We start from the raw sequence: 25,852 nt of genomic DNA on the forward strand, positions 1-25,852 counted from the left end.
CTCTCTCAATGCGACACTAATATATTCACTCTTGCAACTTAATTCTTCTCTAAACCAAGCTTAATTCTCTTCTGAACCAAAAAAAAAGGAGAGTGCTATCTGATCAAAACCATTTTACAAATACAAAAAGCCAAGTTTTAAAGAGGGTCAGCCCTGTAAAGGTGGGATACCATCAGGGAAGTCCAAGTTAGAGAGGGGCTAGTTATCTTAAAAGCCAAGTTAAACAAGACCATTTGGGGCTAATGGCTCAACCCCATACATTCCCCATGTGAAAGTTTATCAATCCTTTGGGAGACTACTTAGCCCTAAGTGTCTCTTGTTTAACTTGGCTATTTCAATAGCTAACCCCCTTTTCTAACTTGGCTCTCATCTACAGACATCACACCTCCAAACAGCTGATCTTTTTCTGCCTAACTTGCCTTTTTTTTTCTTTTTTTTTTTTTTTTCCCCTCCTTTCCCTTCCACGCTGGCTAAATGGTTTTGATCAGGAGCAGTAAACACCTCAGGAGTGCTGCCATGCTTATGAGGCCACAAACAAATGTAGAATATTAGATACAGTTGTAACTGAGTGGCTGGGGCCCTGCCGAAATCACCTTTTTTACATGAGAGCTTTCTTAATTTAAGGGATTTATAATCTATTCAAAGGGAGTCATGAAAACATCTTGTATTTTTTCTGTTAAGCTGTGACAGAAATTGTGATGTGGAAAAGACTGGTTTAGACAGGTAGCCCAACAGGCTTTTTCTTCTAGGATGTATACTTCTCTAGTAGTGTTCGTCACTGCCATTATAAATCTTCGTATTTTACATGTCCTTTATATTTTTTTATCCAAAAGCTCAAGGAAAGAAAGCTTAAGTTTGTAACTGTCCAATATAAGTCAAAGTCTCAAATAAAATAATAACTATTATGACCCTAGAGAACTTTTTTAGAATTGGAAACTCTTATCCTTCCCCAGAACAAGGCATAAAAAGAAGTATGTTTTCACCTCTGGTTCTTTTCACCCCACCCTGAGAGCAATCAAGAGAACAAGTTGGCAAACTTTCATTTCTTTTTGAACCAGATTTTAAATCTACACAAGGTTCCTAAAGGTCTAAGTTACAACTAGATTTGTGCACAGAACTTCCCAAAACTAAGCCAAAAAAAAACAAAGTTCCAGTTTGCAAAGTACACCATAAGCACTTTTGTGCTTATTGGTCAGAGGATAGACGTTTGAGGAAAAGTTAAGTATGGAAGAAAATTAGGTAAATAAAGATGGAAACAGCATTCTCCCCATTATGATTTTGCTCCTATACCACTCAAGCAAACTAAAAGCAGGTTCAAGCCATAAGCTGGCATACTTCCCATGTGACAATGGAACGGCAATGTTACACCATCCACTGATGTCACTTAGCATTATTATTTTCACTACTAAATAAATCAACGACTTGATTATTCATGGACATTAAAACAGTCATGGCCCAATCCAAAAATTAAATGTCATGGAATTCTGGCCAAATTGCTGCTGCCCTGTTAGGTTCTGACAACTTAATAAAATCATATCATTTATTTCTACTGAAATACACCTGAATTGGGTTGCAACAGAATGTAAGAATTTTCCCTTGCAAAACTTGAAGGTGGAGAGATTAGATGTCTTTTTTTTGAGAGATTTAATGTTATTTATGTGAGATTTCTAATAGGCTGTGATACTCTTGACACTAGCGAGTTATTAATTAAGTCTTGTTGACATACTTCTAACTAGTCTGAAGTATTACAAAATACCATCCTCTACAAAACAAGTAATTTTTTTAAAATTACCTGAAGACGTTCCTATGCTCTAGGGCATAGAAAATATTCTGGATGAAGGTACGGCTGTCATATCACTTCAATTTTTTTGCATGCTTTGAATTTCATTAAGAATATAATAATTGCTAACATTTCTTGTGAAGAAACAGGCTCATAAGAAAGTTTACTTCGGGGATGGGTGCTGCACTTGGGCTTGCGGGGAGAGGAAAATACTCAGTAGAAGCAAAGGGAGCAAAAAGCAAGCAAGACAACTCAGCGGAAGGGCAGAAAGGGGAGGAGAATGGGCAGAGCAGAGACCAAGGCTGAAATGAAACGCAAGCAAAAGCCACCGGCAAGAGCAAACAAGTTCAGAGCAGTGAATTAAGGTGTCAGGAGGATGCAAAAGGTCTTCGCAGCTGCTGCTGCTGTTCGCCAAGTGAAGGCCCCAGCTCTGCCGCAAAGCAGGAGCTGCTGGGCCTCAATTTACACATTTGCCCTTGGTTGGATTCTCCAGGGAGCAGCCCAAAAGCTCCATGTTCCCACAACCTGCACGTCTCAGACCTTTCTCCAGCTTCTGCTGCCTGTTGGTGTCAGGGGCGGCGGGGGGCAGCCCCGAAGTCCCCGTCCCCAGAACGCAGGCATGGCGCTGGGGGCACAGAGGCTGCAGCTCCAGTGGTACTCCTTTGCCTTCACCGTCTCACTCCACTGACATTTAAGAGGTGAGAAATTTCATATAATTCTGCTGAACAGCCCTACAGAGCCGCCATCACGTGCATTTGCAAAAATAATCTCTGTTTATTAGAAAAAAATTATTCTGCTCCACTGCCAAAGCTCGTATTTCATTTGTGAGTCTATTTGCTTTTTATGTTTTGCTGTTGTTTAATGAATAACAGTCACCAGCCTACCTATTTTTTAAAGAATTTTAGACCATCTTTCAAGCACAGCGTTTGTAATTAGCACTAGCACTGATCAAATGCTACTGTCAGTCTTTTTTGACAGTAAGGATTTTCATGAAGAAAAAAGTAATTTCTGCAAAAATGAGAAAATGTCTTGTTCTCCCACATTTTTATAACAAGTCTGAAATTGAAGGTCTGCAAGAAGCCTCATTCAGCTTTAAGAAAAAAATGAAAATTTAAAAATAAATTATTCTCAAGCAGAAAAATAATATCTAGACTGAGCGATCTGACATGCAAAATTTCCCCTAATAGTCAATATGATTTTTATCTAAATTACATGTGTTGGCATCTTTTAGCTCATCAGAATAGCAGACAGTTTTGAGAAAAAATAAATAAATTTCACAATGAACGCATGGAATACCTGATTCCTCAGAGGAATAATGGAAAATGAGCGGTAGCAGAATTAAAAAATATAGGCCAACAAACCTTCTGGGGATTATTTGAGTAAGCACCTTTTAGTGAGATTTAAATACAAGTAAACTCAAGTGCAATGTGATTCATTAACTTCAAATTTAACTGAACAGGTCTCAAATAATCATGTCAAGGAAATACTGAATGAGAGTTAAATGTTAATATACATTTCTATAGAAAGAAAAGTTGAAATGAACGACTTTTGCAAATTCTAACACTATTGCAAATACATGGCTGCAAAGGAATAATATTAGGACATAGAAAAAAAATTTAACAGACACAGGCAAATTGTAGACAAAGAGCCAATAGGAAACCAAATAAAAGCAAATTAATTAAACATGCTGTTCATGTCTTAAAAAAGAAAATAATCAAGAAAGCAGACCAAAAAAAATACACGAACTCAAATAAGTAAGAGCTATCTCCAATACTCACACATTATCTAGGGTAAACTTAAAGATGTGAATGGCAAAACACTTTCTGTGGCCACATTAATGCTTACGACCATGTTCATCATTACAATCCATTCAGCCACTTATTATATAAAATGGCAGTTTACATATATATATATATATTCATGTATATAATTTTATATACATCAGAAATATATAATGGTGTGGCCTAACAGCTTTATTGGGATAAACTCTGATGAAGCCACAGAGAAGACCTGAGGTTTCTCTGAAGCCTGAACGCTGTGAGCTGCCTCCACACAATGTGGTTCTATGTATGTCACATAACTCCCCAACACAACGATTTTACACCACTATTTTTAAGTTCTTTTAAAAATCTGAACTAATCTGTACCCTTATTTCTTAAAATACAAAAAGGGAAATACAAATCAGGTATACGCAAAGTTTTTGTTAAGAAAAAGGAAAAAAACAAAGACCTGATAATAATATAAAGAATAATGCCCTAGCAGTCTTTTTTATTTGTTTTAGTTTGGTATATTAAAAACTATGAAAAATGAGGCATTGAAAAGCGAGGTGTTTGCCATTACAGAGCATGTACCAAAAACTGAACTAACTTCTGCGATTTCAAAGACGATGCACAGTGGGAAAGAAGAGCAGCAGTATATGTAGAAAATAAACAAAATTCAAATTTAAAAGGGAGTGGGAGAGCGGGGTACAGGAAAGGGAAAGAAGTTGGCAGTTGCGGGGATTTTGTGCTTTGCTTCGACTACACAACATCCTCAGAGTGCTCTATAATGCGGTAGACTGAAGGCTTAAAAATACATTGTTCGAGTGTTTTGAACAGAATAGGCTAATTTTAGACAAACAAGTTGAGATTCAAATGTTTAAACTCATCTCTTGATTTTCCAGAGAGCACATCACATAGCAATTCCCACTGACAACTGCTGGAGCTGAAGGGTGCTGAGCACTCTGGAGGACAAACTGCTGCCATGGGGTATCTGCATTACAGTTCTGAAAGTCATGGCTTCTCCTTTCCTTGGGAAAAAGGATTTTAACTAGGCGTGCTTGTTAAAACTTAAATTAGCAGCTGCAGCAAAATAAAAGTGTTTTTCAGTCAAGGAGCCATTTCAATCTTCCAGTTATTTAACCACTAAAAAAAGATCATGCCATGCCCCAGCGGCGGACAAAGTGCTGCCTATGGAGTTCTACAGCACAGCTCAAAGCTGCTGTAATAACGCTTGGAACTTAGATACCACTTTTCATCTTCAAAGCAGTTTACAAACATTAACTAATTAATCCGCACAACATCCCTGAGGCCCACTTGGATCAAAAATGGGGCACTGCATGCTGGGACCTGAATCCTCCGTGGGCCTTAGTTCCAAATTAAAGATGAGCAATCTGCTCTTTTTTTTTTTTTTTCCTCCTTTTTTTTTTTTTTTTAAATAGACTCCTGATACATTGCCAATGCAGCCCTCTGTTGGGCAACATTTGGATGCCCCCAGCTTTAATCTCTATTAAAGTATCATGCCCCAGTCTGCCTTCGTTAATTTTGGATGTCTTGGAATCTATTAAACGTGGCACAGTTTCTTGAGCTTTTAACAAAGCTTTAGCTTTGAAAATGCATCTTCTTTTGTCTTCATTCTAGCTGGCTTCCATGCAAAGATCTTTTAGATGAGATAGATACTGAGCTTTCCGTTGTTGTTGACGCATTAGCCTTAACTATTAACATATTCGGCATGATTTTCTAATATTTAACATCGCTTTTGCAGCAGCACATAACTGTAGCTTTTTACAAAGTCTAGGAGCCAGCTCCTCCTCCGATGTAAACTGGACTGCCAGTTTACAACAGCACAGGAACTGACCCAAGAAGTTTAGCAGGGAGTTGGCTGCCATCGTGACATTGTGTCAGACTGAGTCAGGAGACTGGCTGCATCCACCTCCAAATAGGAACATTAGCATTTAAAATAAATAGAATGACACTGTAAACCAGCAACACAAAAATAAGCATCTGCAAAAGGATCTTGGGGGATGACATCAACAGACAAAAGAGTGTCTGCTCCCAGTGTGAAACCAACACCAAAACAGCAGTGGAATGCTCTTAAACTCATTATTGCATTGCTGGACTTGGGAATGGAAAATACTACAAAAAGGTAGTACATTGAAGCACTGTTACGGAGCATGAAAGGATTCACAGTCTATCTTGGAAAGTAAAGCCATTTGTGTTCCCCTAATGAATGAAGATGCCAGCTTTCTGGTAAAAAGCCTTAACTAAAATAGTACCTAGGAGATTCTGGGTGGAAAATAGTTGACCAAACCTCAAATATGATGGAACTTCAACATGTACACACAAATCCAAACCTCCCTCTTCATCGCACACGTTTAAACATGTAATTAAAGCCATGCACTTAGCTGGTGTTTTTCCAGAACACAGTGGATGTTGGATTGGACCCTGGCTATAAAGATTTGCATCTATGCACATTCCTATTTTGATTTCCAGTTTCCTCAGTTTTACGGAACAATGACATTTAATTAAGGAATCAGGAGGGCCGTTTGTTTGGGTTCCTATTAGCAATCATTTCAAACTTCACTGTACCTGTAGTGTCGGGAAATCTCTTCTTCCACCTGGGTGGTAAAGTCACATTTGGTACATGAGTGTTCTTTGTTCTCTTTGAGAGTCAGCGGCCCGTCCGCCCCTTGCAGGGTATTTGTTTCGGGTTTGACATCAGACGCTTGGGCTTCGTGTGCATTCTCATAGTGAAGCAGGAGAACATCTACGTCGGGAGTGGAGAATGAGCACTGATGGCACTGGTGTTTGACTCTAGAGCTTCCTGTCACCCCTGGAGACAGGTGCAAAAGCAAGAGAGCACAGTGGGAACAATTACTTTTTCTGCAAGCAAATGGATAAGTAATTTCTCCAAGGTGCTTTTCTGGGCTGCAGAGGCCTCGGGGACAGAACTGACAGTGCTTAATGGTACACTTATGAATGTTGTGTAGCTGCTGATAGTGACGGAGAAGTGGGCCCACCACTATTACATCTGGGCCATGGCTCTTTGAGTACCTAAAGTCACAGAACTGACAGTTGTAGCTCGTCACCATGCTGTCCTCTGCTCCTTTGCTAGTCAAGTCTTTCTTTTTTGCCACACTCGCACCCTTTTCTGTCTTTGTCACTAACTCCCCGTCTGCATTTTTGGCTAGATCATTCTGGTTAATGACAGATCCCCTAGAAAGCTTATCATTCAGATCTGGATGATGGCTTCCTGACTGGTTTCCCCCATGCTGTTTGCTGTAATGTTCTAATAGTTTCAATGAGCTGGACGATTCACAGCTGAAACTGCAAAATTTACACCAGTAGTAACTGGTTGTATCGGTACCATTTTGTCTAGAGGAATCTATTGGCTTGATGGGCACCGAATATCCAACTGGTGTATCATCTCCTGCTTTTACAGTGATTCTGTCTTGCCACTTCCCCAAGTCTCCAGAATCACATGGTCGAAGAGTAGGACTGGATTTATTGGAGTTTTTCTCTGAAGTTTTACCAGAATCAGAGGAGGGAAGGGCTGCTTTCATTTTGTTTGGGTGAGTCTGTAAGAAGTGTTGCTCTAGTTCAGTGGACGAGTTGCCCATGTAGGTGAAATTGCAGAATTTGCAGCGGAAGTACTTGGTGTTGCCTTGGCAATCTGGAGTTTTCCGCCCAATTCCGATGAAGGTTCCACCTAAAGTAACCTATGAATAAACAATAGCATCATTTTAGCTCCACTGTAGATTTAAACAGCAAGGAAGAAAAAAAGAAAGAGAAACAGAGAGCAATTAACTCATAAGCCTCTTAATTAAACAACGTCACCACCATTTTCATTTGTGCATTTGTACTAATGTAGCAAGATATCATACTTACACCCTCACTTATTTAGCATTTGTTGATGAAGATTATGAAATGTTTCACACAGCTGAATATATATTCCATATGAATACTAAACATCTGAGGAAACTGCGGCATGCATCCACAACATGATCTGAATTCAGACTTCCTCGATAGGGCTGTTGCTTCCTTCACTAAATCACTAAATCAAGTTATTGATAGACGATCTAATAGTCAGTTCCTAAATCCCTGAGCCCTTTGACAGGAAACTTTGCTGTGACTTTGTATCAGGTGTGGAATAGAAGAATGAGCCCTCGGTCTTTTTTTTTTTCTCAATATGCTTACATGTTTTAATTATATTCATGCTTAAATGCCCAAGAGAATTGCTTTCTAAATATGAGAACACAAAAATTGAATTTAAAAGAGTTAAGTCACATTGCTGGGTTGAAGTATGACCAATTCTTTTAAAGAACAGTCCTGGAGGAGTATCCAGTACCCGCCAGGATGTCTTTTAACAAAGCAGTAGTGGTTGATGTCTGAAACGAGAGGCGGTTTTCTCAAAGATTACTCAGTACAGACGTTCTCCAAGGAAATCTTCCGTCCTCTCATGCACAGAGCCCAATTTAGTAAAACAAGGATGGAAAAACTACAGTAGAAAAATGGCATGTGGCAAAGAAACCTACCACACCCAAGGCCATGACATCACTAATTACAAAAAATAAAAAAAAAGGTAGGTCTACTTAACTGTTCTCATGATCTCTGAGCAAAATGGTCTGTCTGCAGGAAGGAAACAAGGCTTCCAGAGCTTATGTTGCTAAACCATGTGTTCGCACAGCAGGCAGGCCTGCCCTTCCCAGGAGTGCACCACACCTGCCCCGTGACATCAGGGGGATTTGCTGCTCCTGTACAACTGGTTTGGAGGCCAAAAAAAGAATCTCCTGACAAAAGTGTCACCGCTGCTCTACTTCTTTTCCTGAATAGTAAACAATGTACAGCATCCAGAAAATAACTCCTCTTCACACCCAAAATCCACAGCCAGCTACTCCTTTGTCATCAGCCAGTCTACGCCACTCTATCAGGGACATGGGTGGAAGCTAACATGTGCCACAATCTCCTTTTTTCTGCCCAAGAGATGCCTTATAGGGAGTATAAAATTTCCACAAAGGGTTCGATTTTCACTCTCCCAACCAGTAAGTGTATTACTACATTTCTGCACGATTCAGTTGTGATGCATTAGGCAAATGGTGTAATTATTTTTTGTCTCCTCCTCAACAGCTGTGCCACAAAGAAAGTATGTGATCACTGCTCATTCAGTATCACACCATACGGAAAGACTCAGACATACAGACAGCATGAAATGTAAACATTTTAAATGCATATAATATAAATGCCTTTTAGCCATTTAGCTCAGAGAATGAGACGCTATCCTTTGTATCCCATCAGAATTGTACATCAGAATACTGAGTCAAAGAGTTGCTAAACCATGGTGTAATGAGCTGCTATTCAGCCTCTGATTCAAAAAGAAAAGAAAAAAAAAGCACAATTCCCACACGTTGGTTAAAACTTTTTCTTAAATAAACTGAAAATTGCTTTATGTTTGTTTAAGAAACATATCTCAATAGGCACTGGTGAGCAGGAGAGCCAAATAGCTAGGATTTAACTATAACAATATTTTCACTTAAACTGGGACTCCAAGTGCTGATACCAAGTCATGAATTTGATTTTGAAAAGGTTCGGGAGGGAAGTTTTAATAGACCTTCTGTACTGCTGAGGATATCTTGTTTTATTAATTTTATGCCTATAAAGAACTGGAGACAAAACCCTACTGAGCCTGATCCACTGACAGTGGGATTTGGGTGAGCTCCATAGTATCTGGCACTTGAGGCCCTCATCCACTGCACTATTTCAATGTTCAAAGTCTCAGTGGTGTTGAAAGACAACTTAAAGAAAGCATTGATGGAATTATGGCAGACAGAAAATAACAGCAGTTCACTGTGTGATTGCTTCAGATGCAAGGTGATCTGGTTTTGCTCATTTAATTAGTTACGTATGTTTGTTCGATGCGTGCACAGAAAACTGGCCAAAATGCTTTACCTTAAGTGGCGCTAATGAGTAAATACATCCATTACTCTTAGCTGTCCATTTACAGAACCTACAGATAACAAACCTATTTTGCAGACACTCTGTAGAAATTAGTTAGAAATTGTGAATGACAATAATCCCTGCCGCTGCTCACTGCTAATTACTTTTATTTACGAATGCTGGAAAAAACATATTATTCGTACTAGCATTTTATACAATGGGCTGTAAATCACAACATTCTCGTAACTTCTGCTAATCCTGCTTAGTGGCCTACATAGCAAATTTGTGTCCCATGCTAACACATCTTTCTCTGCATCAGAAAAGGATGAAAATGAACTAAGTATTCATACACTATTTGTGTTTACCAGTTGCAATATAGGGAAGAAAAAAATTCTTCACAGCACTAGACTTTAATTGATTATCAATTATTGGGCTGGCATTTCTGTGACTACCCTGCCACAATTCAAATTAATGTATCCCATTAGAAGAGCGTGCACGTGAAAGGCAACACAGGGTCATCTTAATGTTATTACACTCAAAAAACATTTCTCATGCAGTAACAAAACCTACTTAAAGCCTCTTTGGGGGTCATCAGGTAAAAAGAAGTGAAGAAACTGGCTTCCACACACAGGCTGGGAGAAGCACTTGGAGGAAAAAAGTGCTGGTATAAACTGAGGCTGCCTCAGCTTTCAGCCAGCCAAATTTGGATGAAGCCTACACATTTGCAGAACTGTTTGCATTCATGCATTCTGCTCAAGACTTGGCTTGACTTTCAGATTTTTCAGTTACATATCATATCGCTATGTGCGGGCACGAAACTCCTTCACTGGGTATGTAACTGTCCTTAATCTGCTCTCTCTGACCATCCCCAGGAACACCAAAAATAAAGGACAGTGAAGTAGAAGGGTGAAAAGAGATCTATATATGTTTACTTTAGAAATCAATATCCACATTTGTATATGATATTAAAAGTGATAACTTCTAGTATTTCCATATTTTATACTGTTTTCATCAAAACCGGTTCCCCTGCTTTGCCCTCAGAGAGTTATATTTTCTTGAGTAGACACTCCTCCCCAATATAAAGCAGAAGAAACCAAACAAAAGCAATGCTAAACTCTGCAATTCTACTAGAAGTAGAATCCAAAGTGCCAGATCATATAGCAGTATTCACAAAGTAGTGGCAGCAAAAGTACTTGTACAACTTGCACTGCAAATACAGCATCTCTAGATCCACAGCTCTTTCAGTGAGCACATAAAAAAATCACCTTTCCTTTTTTGTAAAGGGAACCTAATGTACAAGGCATCTGTATGGGCTGGGGAGACACGATTTAGTTCTTTCCTTCACTGTCACTTTCTTGTGAGACCTTGCGATTATCACTTACTCCTGCAGCACCACTGTTATGGCAGTATTATTGTCATTGTGTCATATTATTGTGTTGCACAGAGGAAGAAGGCTATTTAGAATGGCTTCTCCATTATTATTGTGCTTGAGATGGTTGCACTGGTATTCTTCAAAAATTGCTCTTCAAGGCCAGGTCTCAGATGGGGATTAAACTGAAATACATTTCACAGCACGACTCCCTGAAACTCAGAACTCTTAACTGTTAAATTCATCTATTAATGCAGAAAAACATCAAAATCCAAAAGATCAGGACTAAATTTACCACAAGAATTGAAGTTCATGTGCTAATACAACTAAGCTATCTCCTCACATACCACGCACATTTCTAAAAATAGCAAGAAAGAGGAGAAAAGATAACACAATAATTGACAACGTTTCAAAACATACTTTCTACAACATGTTGGCAAGTACTTCAACAAAGCAGTATAATTGCACTATATGTTTTCAATAGGTATGCCTATACTACCTTCATTATTCAGACTGAAAACAATGATTTCATGGAATAGATGGACTTAAGCAAGGGAAGGTATGTTTTGTCTTTTTTTTAAAGGTGTTTTACATTTAACCTGCCCTTGATCCAAATGGTACTCTATTCTCCTATCTCCTTTTTGAAGTTCAATCCTAAATCTTATTGTGTCAAGGGAGTTTAAAAATACCGTTTTGTTTACAAGAAAAAAAAAATATATATATATGTATCAAGGAAGACAACATCAGCCAGCTCCTGCAATCGTGTTTCATGAAGAAAATTTCACCAGCAGAAACCAGTGGCTTGTATCCACGTAAGAGATTCAACCGTAAGACTTGCACAGATGTCTTTGACCCTGGCCTCTGCTGCAACTGCTGATTAGAAACTAGAGAAACCATCTGCATTAGAACATCAAATGTTAATATATCACCTTTTTTGATTAACTGGGTTACATCTTTGGTTAATCAGGAGGTGAAAGGCTCTAGATCCCCTACCAATCTCCTGAGCCATCCAGTCTGCCTTTGCCAATTACTCCTAATCTTCTAATCCTAAAGTATTTTCTAATGCTCTTGTTTATTCATTTGCTTTGTGCAATACAGCATCCAGAACATTTTAACCATCCCACATTTATGAAGTTCTTCATGTCATGCAGGCCAGAACAGATTCCTGGCTTTCATGCAAGTTTGTGTAACACCACCCAGTTCTCTAACCTCCAATATGGAGAACTCACTTGCTCTTACTCTCTCTACATGTAAAACTAGGATAATCTTCAGAGCATATTCACTCTTAAAACTATTTACCATACTGTGATAATCTATCTGTAGATAAAACTATGTTGCATAAGGCAAAGACTCAGGGCAAACTCCTGGCTTTCTGCGTTATTTCTATTTACCATAACAAGAAAACATAGCATTGGGTCACACTCATTCAAAACAAGTATATTCTTCTCAACATTTATTCTGTTGCCATTGAAGACAGAATGTTTTTTTGACTTTAGAACTTAAAAGGTAGCAGATCAGGGTATTTTTACAATAAAAAGTCTGACAGAACAATAACAGGACTTAAATTAAGGTCAGGAGACCAGATGTGTAAAAACAATGAAAGTAAGGAACACTGAATCAAAACTTTCATTTGCTAACCAACACTACCAGACTAACATCTAGCAACTGAAAGAAGCCACCATCCCTTCTATTCTCTCTCTGTATAGATAAAATTACCAGACAGTTCCTTGGCTACTGTAAACTCACACAGCCTCTCAGACTCAGAAGCAAACTTGCACTGATTTACACCAGAAGAAAACCTAGCCACTTTCCTTTTTTCTCAGCAACTTTATTTTTTAAGCTGTCGTCGTTTCTGTGGGCTACCTTAGCAGTTTGTATCTTTAAATATATCTGTGACTATTACTAGTCTCACCAACTTTCTTCATTATATAGTCTTCAGATATCCAAGACATAGAGATGAGGAATATTAACACATAAACAAATTTGCTTTGAAAGCTGTGACTATACATCACATCACTTGTCCACAGTAACTGCCCATGTGAATGCTCTCATTTGAGGGTTGACTACTTCTCACTGAAGGAAGGCTAAAATAGCTCATCTTTGTCACAGCACAAGTGAATGTTCCTAGGCACTTACTATTTAGCAGCTGACATGCTGTAAATCACTGCATATCATTATGAATAGTAAACTTACTCATGCATCTACAGAAATGATGAAAAGAACTTCTACTACATACAATAATAAAAATCGTTACTTATGAGCTATGTTCAATATAGAATTTAGATGCCTACAAGACCACCGGTACTTTTTCACATATTTATACACATGTATATTGTATGAGAAAAAGAAGCACATATATGTATACACACAAGCACATGCATATGAACGTAAACGTATGTGTGTTTTACCAACATCCACTTCTCCAGCTGCCACCATTTCTTCTCCATGCCTGTGGTTTAAGAGAGACCATTGACTCCTGTGTTTAGGAGGCGTGACTCGATACACAGCAGTCTCCAAGCCTGATCATGACCCAGAAATAAGACTCAAAATAAACAGGTATGCACATATGCAGGTGCAACACCCAAGAGAGTTTGACAGCCTGCTCCGGGGAGAGTCCTCAACACAGCCAACAGATGAAATAAGCCTCGCTGGAACATCACGCTTTCATTCAAGTTCTGTTCTAGCGCTTCCTTCAAGACCTAGCATAACATGACCTAGTCCAAGAAACCAGGATACATCATGTACAGCAGCCGTTGGTCAGGTTTTTTTAAAACTAATTCCTACCTCATGGACAATTCAGCTAAAGTCAGTAAGACCAACAACAAAAAATTTGGATCCATTTGTCTAAGCATGTGAGGAAAATGGAATTCATTCACATAAATGTCTTCATTTTTTCACGTCAAATAGTTATGTACTCATGTACTTATAGGAAGCCCACCTGAAGACAAAGTTGAACTTTAACAAGGTTTGATTTGTACTAATAAACAAGTAAATGCTGTACTTGTTTATGCCTCCAGTTTGAATTCTCACCGTATCTGTGAGTCCCTTTGCCAAAACCACCAAAATATAGAGAAAGCCCTAAACACAACAAGGGATATTGATTACATCTGTACCTCTACAGATCCCCCTTCAGCTTTTTTAGTCTTACCTTCACAGCTTTGTATTCAATTGAACTGCTAATATAAGAGCAGAGGATAAAAAACAAAAAGGTATTAAAATCAAGCCACTGGTTCTCATTCACCCGGATCCTAGTTAGACCAGACTTCAATTGTCAGTTATATTACTAGAATCATAGAATTATTTAGGTTGGAAAAGACCTCTAAGATCATCTGGTCCTTCCTTTAACTTAGAACTGCCAAGTCCACCATTAAACCATGTCACTGAGCTCTAGTCACACACTTACGTTAAAATATGTTAAAATCCAGAACACGTGCATAACTGTGCATGCACACGGAGCTCACAACTGATTTATAAAGGAGACAATATAAAGAGCTTTATATCGTGTGCATTGGCACTTCTGCTGCTTTCCAGGATGCTGAGCAGCCTGTTAGATGGATATCCAGATGGGTGCTCAGTTGCTAGGAAAATCCTGGAAAAGTTGTTACCAATATAGGACACACAATTAGCCCGAGTATTATAGAACAACTCTTACAATATTGGATATCTAGAATTTTAAAAGAAAAAATCTGCTGCCAATCTCTCATTAGTTTGTGGGGTTGTTAGATAACGCAAAACTTTTTTTTTTTTTTTCACAGCTTACTGGAATATAATCAAGAAATTTTTGGATAGCTTTTATTAATCCATAGCTTTTCTGAAATTTCTCTCCTTGTCTCACAAGGCACAATTGTGCCAGTATCTAAAACAATAAAACAATCAAAATGAGAGGGCTGGATTAAAAAGTAAAATAAAATAGTAGTAACTATCACGTTTTAGTATTTTCAGAAAGGAGTCTGAATCTCTTTAAAGGCTGAACATCAGAGGAGACAGATATGTGACGACAAGCTCCAGAACCAGAGCCACGCTGAGCAGGAAGCTCCTCAGAGGTAGCACACACAATGTGAAGCTGCCCAGAGTCGACCGTAAGAAATGCTGAGCACTGCAGTATGTCTTCATTCACGGCTGCATGAATACTCTTCCCCCTTGGGACATGCCATCTGAAACCCTCACCTGAATGCAGACATGTCTGTCCCTTTCTTTGAGGGACACTGTTTTCTTTTAAAACATATCAGGAAATGGGGTCATGCTCCCTTTTATACAATAGCCTAATGGCTTGAACACTTGTTCAGGAAACAGGAAAAGAAGGTTCCTTTCCTCGCTCTGTCTGAGGGGATTCAAGCCCACTTCTTCGCCCTCACTGGACAACTGGCACCAACTGCCCTACCCCTTTGCTAGGGGCTGTGTGAAAGACAGCACTCTCCAGCCCTTCTGTTGAAGCCATCCCACTCACTCATTAAAAATCTGGGGATGGAAAAAAGACTCCTGCCTACTGGCTACCCACTTGTCTGTCTCCAGACCTTTCCATATTTTACATTAAAGAGCCGTTAGATCAAGCCCAGGACACTTAATCATACATCAGCAAAGAAATGGTTTTCAGCATCGTAGCTGTTATCATTTGTCAGCTGAATTTTGCTTTAAGTCTTTGGATCTGGCCTGAAGTCTACTGCCTTAGGCACACCCACATTTTAGCCAACCGTAGGCTAAAATATCCAGCAAGACGAAGCTGCCTATAGAGACTGATCAATTAACTAAATGTGAAGAAAAGGCAATGAGTGGCATCAGCAAAAGCTGATCCATTGAACTCACTACAAATATTATTCTGATAACAGCAATAAAGCTGAGGAGACATTCTCTGGGAATTCAGAGATGTGCTAGCAAATGTTTTCTAAAATCCATACCAGAAAGAAAGTCAATCTCCCAGAAACAGCTCAGTGAATTTACCCGACCCTATTGAATTTATCGTAACTCAATGAAATAAAAACCTCTGAGGAAGAAAATGGAAACAACAAATAAAAGAGAATTTCAAAACTAAATCACATCTTCAGAGAAGACAAAGAAATTTTGCTTGATTAAATATTCCAGTCAAATAAAATCTTCCCATTAAGGCCAGAAATCTTGGATTATTTACATGGTTCCCAACCAAATCCTGTTTATGCACTGCAAAACACAGTCCCAATATTTTTGTAGCTGGATGTAAAGCCAAATGTGCATCCCTACGGTTTTGCTGACTTTGGTACAAAAAAAAAAAAAAAAAAGAAAAAGAAAACCTGGGTTAAATGCTTAAGCATTTAAAAAAAAAAAAAAAAGGTTTTCTAGGACACTTTACTTCTGTGGTGTAAACCTAAAAATGCACTTAGTAATGGGGCCACATCCCCATGTATCTGCAGATAGGATATTTTCTGCATTCAGACATTTTTCCATTGTTTTTGTTGTTGTTACAAATGCAAACTACAGGGCTCAAGAGGATGCCTCACTAGTGCAAATCTTCATATACAGTGGTCTCCAGCTGACCGCTGTGAGGCAGATCAAAGTCACTCATCTTCATCCTCCAGCTTCTTCTGCGCCCAGCACCCTGGCCTGAGACCATAAATCTATCAATACCTTCCACCCCAGCTACAACAGAATGGTTTGTTAAGTGCAAAGGGATCAATAAATCAGATCTTAAGCTCAGTCCACTACTATTTCAAGTTAATTACAAAGGGATAATTTTCCTTTAGCCTGGTACCTATACCAAATAATGCTGTTTAGATGAAACAATTATTTGGGTTCAGTTCCCTCTCCTTGTACCACAGGAGTTTCAACCAATTTTAACTGCAGCTCCGGTCAGTGCGATCCCTCGTTGCTGCAGGAGATGCCAGACGTTCGGATGCCTGAGAAAAATCCCCTCCAAAATGGACATAGTAACAATATAAACATGTGTGGGTGCAGAGGGGATTTTCAAATGTTCTTTTAACTGTGTTTATGAATCTCACAAAGCTGCTCTGTATCGAGAATGGGGGAGGAGAAAGCATAAAAATATTAATCAGTTACTTATCTTCTGACATGTTCTGGATCAACATCTGGTGCATGTGCAAGTGATGAAGTATGGCATTTGGCACAAAAGCTTATTTAATCTTCTCTTCCCAAATTGGGCAGGGAAAATTAGCACTCTTAAAAATTAAGTTTCCAGATCCAATTTTTTTCTTTAAAATAAATTGCCAACATTGTATAGGCTGTCTGTTCTATTTTGGAAAATGTTTTTCGTCTGAGAAAAGACTGATCTTAAGTAGATTATCTATGGGCTGTTTCCTACCGCTTTTTGTCTTCCCTGCAGTATCTTACTGCCAGGGTTTAGTAGACAAGTATAGTCTAGGTTCAGCTGTTTTATTTCTACTTCTATCAGCTCAAACTGAGATAGCTCTCACATCTGTTTTATTTCTGAAAGCACTGCATAGGAAAAGTGTCCAGCTCATTCTAATCAAGCATAAACTTTCCTATAAATAACTAAGGACCTAACGAAACAATTGTTTGGAGGAAATGAAAGTGTGTTTAGAAACTCGAATTCCTCTATACTGTATGCCTGAGCTGTTCCAGTTTGAATGTCTTCCTGACAGCATGGATCAGTTGCTCTAAGATGCTGTCCCCGGAGTCAGCAAACTGAAACTATAGCAGGAAATCCAGGTATTAACATCATACTACGTGCTAATTATAAACCATCATTTCCAATTCTGACATTATTCACTTCTAACCTCTTTTAACTAAATCACGTATTTGCTTTCTAATCACAGTTTGACAGGAGTGTCTGACACGAGACAGTGAAGTGATCTTTTTAATAAGGCAGCAGTTCAAAGATTGCAGCTTTTACGCATAATAATGACCCTAGTTTGATTTGCTGCTCCACAAAGAAGTTGTAGAGTTTCTGAAAAAAGAGGAAAAGTTTAAATCATTTTAAAAGCCTCAAGTTCCTGACTTGTGTTCCTGTTTCAGCTTCTTACTTGAAGTTAGGTATTAACCATCTTAACCGGGTTTGCAAAATTTCTTTCTTATAGCTACAACTTCTTCAAGCATTGTTAAATATTTTCCACCTGCTACATTTTCTTTTAAAAGAAGAAATATAAAAATAATCTCATTAAATATATCCTAGCACTTCGTCTGCTCATTGCTACCAGGTCAGGTGTCATGTCCTGTGCAAACATGCTCGTGAAATTGGATGGAAATTTGAACTTATTTTGTATGCAAATTTTGTTCCTGATTGTTTTTTCTTAAAATCTGAATTTTTCTACCACAGAATATTGAGGTATTCTTCAACATCTCTCATGTCATGAGAGGATCTTAAAAAAAAAAAAAGCAAAGATTTTGTTCCACTAACTGAACATTAACTGATAAGAAACTAACAGAGACTCCAAGAAAAAAAACTTTAGTCCACTTCTTCGTGGTAAACATAAGATTTCTTTTTTACAGCAGTATCTAAAATGTATTTTTTTCACTGCTCCAACTAGATGAGAAAATGACTGAGGCAATACTCCTTTCCTTGCAGGCTTACTGATGTGAAGGACGTTGTTACTCTTAAAAACAGTTTAAATACCCATTGTGTATCCTGTTTATCTGGCACTAGACGACTGTAGAGCTGCCAAGACTTGTCATTTATTTTATCTTAATAAAGAATCAATAAGCCAAATCTTGACTCCCAGCAGCGGATAATTTAGGACTACATTTTTAATTTCCAGCTGCTGTCTTTTGTCTCTCTGGTTGTTATTTTTCAGTATTATTTGCTATTTTCTTTCCAGGACAGCAAATCCTTCAGATATGATTACCAACGCAGCAATTTGCCTGTTTGCTGAATAAGATCTTTTACTATTGATTACCACAATGACTAAATCACACACAGAAATATCACTGGTCAAAAAGCCAAGTATTTCTCTAGTGTACAAGATGCTAAGCAGACCTGCAGCAATCCTGGCTAAAACAGCCCCAAATGGTTCGTAAGGCTTAAGCAGGTTACGTGAAATACTGTAACTGCAGGTAGGAGAGGCTCAGCTTCGCAGCTGAGAAGGCAGTTAGCAGAAGCAGGGGGACTGGGGAAATACAAACCTGCACATCATAAGTCCCATTTAATAAGACAGGCCTCTGGGAATTGATGTCCTGCAGCACCCCCGAAAGCACAGTGCGGTTGACTTTCTGGAAGTCTTTGGAGTGGCTGAATTGCACCATGTTGTGGAGAGCCAAAATTTTAGTGTCGAGCTCAGCATCCTGCCTGGTGCGGTTGTGCAGGCCTAGGTGGTACTTGCGGAAGTGTTTGATGAGATCTGTGGGGTCGTTCCCATAGTAACCATATCCACAGATGTTGCATTTGAAGTCCTGAAGCTCTGGAGACAGAGGCGCCGTATCTGGGTTATCGTTTACCAACAAATCTGCTTTAGATTTGTTCAGCCTTAAACCCCCATCTGAAGGCACTTGTGGGTTTTTTGAGGCCATGGGGACCGGGCTTGAGCCTTGGCCATCGGTTTGACCACTTTGCACTTGCACTGTTTCATCTGAAGCTTTTGGCGACATCTGATGCTCCTCATTTGTCTCCGCTGCATCTCCTGACGGGGTACGGGCCACATCTTGGGTGTCATCTGCATCTGATTTCTGAGGAGACTTCAAGGGCTCACAGATTCCCCCAACAGCTGGAGATGAGAAAGCCAGCATATTTCTGTCTGTCACCTCATCATGAGGGAAGGATGGAACATTTCCTCCCTTATTGTGGCTTTCATAATTGAAGCCAGCCTTTTCACTCAGCACTGAGCTTTTCAAGTCCTTTTTAATGCTGGAAGATGGCTCTTGGACATGCGTGCAAAGTTCCTCCTTGTTATTTAACTCTGCCGCATCACCCTGGTCAGTGTTTTCTTGCATCTGCTCTGCGGAAAATTCTTTTTTCCTTCCAGACTCTTCGCTTTCAGTACCTGTAGACTCAAGGGTCTGTACCTCACCTTCACTAGCAACGTTTCTTAGAGGGGGGTTCTTTTTCCGGACCATATCTACCACAGAGAAAAAAAAAAAAAGAAAAAAAAAAAGAAAGAAGCAAAAAAAAACCCTATAGAATTATTCACGATACAAAACAGATTACAAGCCTGGCACTTCTTAAAGCATTCTGAGCTATACAAAATACATGAAATTTTCAGCAAACGTTTGTCAAGCAGCTTTTTAGTCTATGCGGAAAATTGAAACTTTGTATTAAAAAAAGTGGTCATACTGAGACAGAACTCAACTAAAAGAGAACTTTAGAGCCTACAGAAACTGCCATTGCAGCGAGTAAATTACAGGTTTTGTTATCTTTTCTGAAGATAACAGTCTGGCAGAATTAATGTTGAATAACTGTTTCCTTTAAAATAATTTTAAAAATCAAAGAAGAAGAATAAACCCTTGTAGTCTAATGTCCGTACACTACCAAGTACATATAATGTAGTTTAGCAAAAATAAATGTAAAAGACATACTCAGGAGCACTTCAACATGTTATTAGGAAAGAAACAGATTTAGGAGAGTAAGCAACTGAGAGGTTTCAGAGAGAGATCCTTCCTAAGCAGGTATCAGCTTCTCTGCAGCAAAAGCTCCCCCTCGTACTGCCTATAAACTTCAAATGGGATTATATGGATATTCTAGAGTCTGGCCCCACAGTCCATTATTCATGTAATTAGTTCTATTTGCCAAACAAAGAGAAACTAACTTTATTAGGAAACCCGTTGTCAATAAAATTTTACAGGCCTGGATCCAGACATTTGACGTTGCTGTGCTGGTGAGTAGGGATCTAGCCAGAGAACACCTGGAACCCACATGGATCCAGCCAGCCAAGGCTCCTCTGCTCAGCCCTCCTCTCGGCACAGCCACTGCTGCTAAATCTGCAGGCACACTTGCCACATGCATTGAAGAAAGCTCAGAGAGGACAGCGATAAGGATCAGAGAGAAAGAAGCAGTCTGCCACCAGTGAGCTAGCTGCTAGCTGAACAGGGGATATTGTGGAAGAACAAATAATCAGAATGTGCAGTTAGGAAGCCAAATTCCTGATGCACTACAAATCTTCACCTTCCCCAGCCTACTTAGGAAAATACATATATGAAACTTCCCTTCACTCTCCACTGCTTGGTTCTGGATTTGATATTCACCACCAGCTGCTTTGATCCATTTGTGTTCACATGCTAGCTATGGGCAGGAGACAGATGTGCTACAACTTTTTCTATGCTCTTATCTTTGCCAATGCTGTATACAATGATGGATGCTTCTCTTTGCCAGATTGCGTGTGGTCCGGTGGCAGCAGCCTGCAGCACCACACACGAGATGCAAGTTGCAGGCTCGAGCCCGAGCGCCCATTCCCAGGCCAGCCATGGCCAGGCACGTGCGGAGGCACTGTGTATATAAATATATGTATGCGTGTATATATAGATATATATTGCTCTGCAAAGGGAAGACCACCTGGTGATTCTGGGAGCAGTGCTGATGCACTCCAAATGGTGCTAAATCCAGACCTTTGAAAGCTGTGGATGACCTTCTCAAAACAGTACTTTGAGAAGTACGGCTGGGGATGAAGGTTAAAAATAAAAGAGCAGGCGTCTGTACATCCTCTTATTTACATCTGCTCCACATGAAAGGGCACTGTATGCTATGTTGATAAAAACAGACAACTTCTTAGGGGAAGTGTTCAACTTGTGTCTTGGGCTGGCTCTGTTGTCTTTGTGGTTGAGCTGATCCACAGGCAGCATCGGCTGCAGTGAGACGGTTTTCACGCCGAGTGCCAGCTCCTATTACAGAAATTTTGACACTCCGTGTGGTCTTAATAGGTTTCTTAAATGCCTACTGTGATTCCTCATTGTGGAAGGCACACATGCTTGGGAACCAAGTGCCTCCTCTTTCATGTCAACCACACCTACCAGAGTATGTATGCTCTGAATTTTGCTATTTTTTTCCCAGTAACTTCTGCACCATGAAGTCGCTCAGAACTAAGAGAAAAGAAAGATTTCCTGCTGTGGTAAGAGAGCTATGATACAGACTCAGCCTACTAAAAAAACATACACACATATATAATTCAAGGTATAAAGATATTTTAGCGTTACTGCTGCTCTGTGGGACTTCATGAATGCTCTTGGTTAACATGCACTAAAAATATTGGTGGGCATCTCTGGTAGGTGTTCACCTAAGTCTGTATTTTTCTTCTTGGAGCCTGGTGCACAGCCCAAACCATTTTTTAAAATAACTGCTGTTTAAATGTATTTCGTGGCAGTTAGAGGACAGAGAGAGGAGTCTTGACTGTGCATAGTGAAGAAAAAAAATCAGAAATCAAGAAAGTAAACATCATGGCTGTTACCTCAGTCAAAATTAAACAAGACTGAATGCAATGTTTTAAAATGTTTTTGTTACAGATATTTTTGGCAGATAAGGAAAGTTTAGAGATTTTGCTATCTTCATGGCAACTGACAGAAGAGAGTCAAAGAGAAGGACAGAAAAAAAAAAATCCCTAAAAAGCAAAGAAAAGAAAAACCTGGACTGTATACAGTCTAACTAGACAGTACTCCAGATTTAGATACTTTAGCTCAAATTTTCCTGACCTATCTGGAGGTCTGTGTGTTAATGGGGAGGGGGTGGAATCTGCCTAATGGAGCTCTTTCATGCAGTATTCTACACTTGGGGAAGGAAAGGAAGAAGATAACACTGATTTAAACACAAAAAACTTTCCTAAGTTGAATTTAAAAGTATTTTCTCCCCTTTTCTCTTTTAGTTTTTGAAAAATCATCTGTAATTTATTTGTTTGATATCCACTCAAGGGGACAGTAAAAAAAGACAGTATTTTTTTTGTCGCTGAAATTCCACCGCTATCGGTTTTCAGAGACATATTATGTAAATAAAACTACATTTGCAATACTCCTAAATTGAAGAAACCATCCCCTAGCAAGTCATAAGTTAGATACAGAAAGAATATAGCCACTCTGAAATTATTATCTCTAAGACAAATAACAGATTGCACAATGTTTTATTGTGTGCCAAGAACGTTTTCAGTTAACAATTTCACTTGAAAAAATGGATCACATACTTGTAAAATCATACCCAGCATTGACTTCATAAGGCATGTGGCTTTAGAGTGCTTTTTACAATTATTAATTCTATTAGTCAACTAGCAGGCGGGCTAATGCAATTGTCTTAGAAGATGCACGGAAGACACAGAAGACATTTTGAGAGCTGATCTGTATATCTGCAAAACAAAACAAAAAAAAAAGGTTTTCCTTCCTAAATTATGTATTCAAAATATGCTTTTTACTTAAAAACATTGTTATGCCTATTGTACATTCACATGCAGCTATTAGTGGGCACTATACAAATAGTGGCTGCTGTTCTCTACTTCTGTTAAGCATGAAATACCACGTCTGCCTTCTCCTTAGGCAGACACGCACACACTTGTACATACGTACACACAGACACACACACACACAGAAAGCAAGGCAAAAATTACCTCAGCTATGAAGTTCACCAAAAAGTAAGTGTAAAATAAGTTTCACATATGTGTTGAAAACAAGCTGGAAAAGCGCCGTAGAAAATAAAAGTGCTTTAAAAATTCACATATATTAACAGGTATTGTGTACTGTAATGGGACTGGGCTAAAAGCTGTGATAACGGAATCCAAATAACTGGTTCAAATCCAGGCTCTGCTGTCAGCAATTGAAAGTTATCATCTGCTGGCTGCCTAGTGTCCCACTTGCAATGAATTTAGTGGTATTAGTTTAGTTGCTAGTGGGCAACCATCCACATCTCAAAAATGCCATCACAATAACAAGCAAGATTCTTGGCTCTTTAGCAAAGAGGTCAACTGCTCAACAGACACTGGGACTGAACTACCTTTTCATCACTGGAAATGGCGATGTTTCCAAAATGAAAGAAAAAAAAATTACTAAGCCTGATGTAAATGAAAAGACGCCTTGAGCTGTGGGAACTCTGGCCACGTCCCAGGCTGCAGAACTCATCTTTGGGCACCATAATCCAGGGTTTAGTATCTTATTTTCTTTACGGTGAAATTACCTTTAAACCACGTGCATTTGGTTTACTTGATATGATCACCCTCAACTATTTTAAAGCAGAACTAATAGTACTAACAGCTATATATAGTTTCACCCCAAACCAGCCAAGGCGACTCTATTGATTCCTGCATCTGACAGATAGATTTTTCTGTTAAACAGTCACCCATAGTTTATACCTGGAAGCAGAAGGTGGAATCTTCTACTAAAATCAGCTTGTAATTCAGAACAATGAATTACCATAGCGACTGCTGCACTTGTATGTGAAAAAGAAAGCAAATTCTGATAAGCAATAGTTTCTTATTCGTGGTGAAGACAATAGCTAATTATCTGCTGATCATCAGCTCTCACACTGGGTCACTGTTGCTACTCATTACTTTTACTGAACGTGATGACTTGTCATCAAAGCCTACTGCAATAGTATGGTTGTTGCCTTGTGCTTGCTCTGCAGGTTTAGGTCAGGTCTTAGTCACGTTCTCTTTTTAACAGAATTTAGAAACAGGTCTGAGTTTTGTGATGCGTCTCTGACTAATACTTGTACACGTAGATGCACAAGCAGACAAATAGCGAACTGAGTCAAGGGTCTATGAAGACCGTGATGTTATCAATCAATATGCTGCAGCACCAAGAAGTTAAATGAAAATACACATTTATATTCAACAGGCTCAAGTAGGACCTCTTTGTTAAAGGATAGTAAAATTAATACTTTTACACTCATATATATTACACACCCACACACACATATATAATGCACATACGGCATTTAAACATCAATCATTTTGCCAGAATAATGCAGCAAAAAATCATTAACTCTCAGTGTCTCAGCTTAATATATGTCTAATACTTACCTATCTCACAGGAGTGTTGTGAGGCTTAATTAATTAGTGACTGTAAAGCACTTTGTGATCCTCTAATGAAAGGTGCTACATAGCACAAAGTATTATTAAAATCATTAGGACCACAAAAAAGCCCTGTGGAATTCCAGCCTACACTGTCTGTTGGGGTTGGGAGTGATCTTATTATTAAAAGGAGACCGTCAGGCTAATTTTCATAATTTTTTCAAGATTTTTTTCCCCCTTTGCTGTTGTGATAGCATGTTAGTAGCTAGAAATTTAATCTTATCATCTTAATAACATACACTCATGTAGTTTGTTACTGCAGGGCTAGAGAAGAGAACAGGGCTTTTGGCACTCATCTGGCTTTCCCTTTTAAGAAAAAAAAAAAAATTGAGAGACATATTTTGACACCTTCCCACACTCCACCCCACCAGGACAGCTGATCATGTGAGATCGCAGGATGCTCACCGTAGCCGCATGGGAAAATACTGCTGTGGTTTTAATTTCTCTCTCCTTTTCCACAGAAAAAAAAAAAAAAAAAAAAAAAGCAAGACACAAACAAAACCCAGCTTATTACACATAAATGTGCTACAAAGACTGTCTGCTGTGCTTTATATAAAAAACCCTTCTGTGTTCAAAGTGTCTGCTTCTATCCCGCACATAAAGCCCTAAACGATCTGGAGCCCCTACCTTACCATTTTCCCTGCTCTCTCTACAACAACAGAGCAGTTGTAAGAAGACGAGCTCTAGACAGAAATCTCTTGTCTTGAGAGCAAATTTCTGGCGCTCTCCCTGCGCTCAGCAATACCAGGAAGATCATCAGGATGGCCCCAGGTTCAAAGGCTTGTACCTTTTCTAATTTCATCGTTTTCAAAATTAATAATATTCTGTAAATACACTGGTCAGTCTGGGTGAAATTGTCCTATGCTGCCTTTGCTTAAAATTATTGAATGTGCTACATAAGATGCAAACTAACCCCAGCCTACAGCGGCACAGGACTGGGCAAAGCTCCCGTCTAAACCTCTGTCTGCTGAGAAGGGAGGGGAAGAAAAAAGACTTTTTGTGTGAGGAACTCAAGAATCAGGCCCTAAACCATGGGAGGGCAGAATAAGCTTAATTACAAGCAACTCCTTCTTCAACAAGACCTCTTCCTCCGCCTTTG

General features: G+C 39.1%; 1 protein-coding gene across 8 annotated transcripts in view; it reads right to left on the minus strand.

The window, feature by feature from the left end:
• Positions 1 to 25,852, minus strand: part of TRPS1 (transcriptional repressor GATA binding 1) — a 213,795-nt gene that overhangs the window by 152,406 nt on the left and 35,537 nt on the right. For 4 of the 8 annotated variants that reach the window (XM_066990674.1, XM_066990675.1, XM_066990676.1 and 1 more), the window contains exons 2-4: positions 22,879 to 23,037; positions 18,908 to 19,836; positions 6,127 to 7,256 (exon numbers count right to left, since the gene is read on the minus strand). In XM_066990674.1, coding sequence (XP_066846775.1) covers positions 6,127 to 7,256; positions 18,908 to 19,836; positions 22,879 to 22,915 — 2,096 coding nt within the window. In that variant the 5' untranslated portion in view covers positions 22,916 to 23,037. The remainder of the gene's footprint in view (positions 1 to 6,126; positions 7,257 to 18,907; positions 19,837 to 22,878; positions 23,038 to 25,852) is intronic. The other 4 variants (XM_066990678.1, XM_066990677.1, XM_066990679.1 and 1 more) reach the window with 3 other exon arrangements.

This window comes from Anser cygnoides, chromosome 2, assembly GCF_040182565.1.
Source record: "Anser cygnoides isolate HZ-2024a breed goose chromosome 2, Taihu_goose_T2T_genome, whole genome shotgun sequence".
Classification (NCBI taxonomy): domain Eukaryota; kingdom Metazoa; phylum Chordata; class Aves; order Anseriformes; family Anatidae; genus Anser; species Anser cygnoides.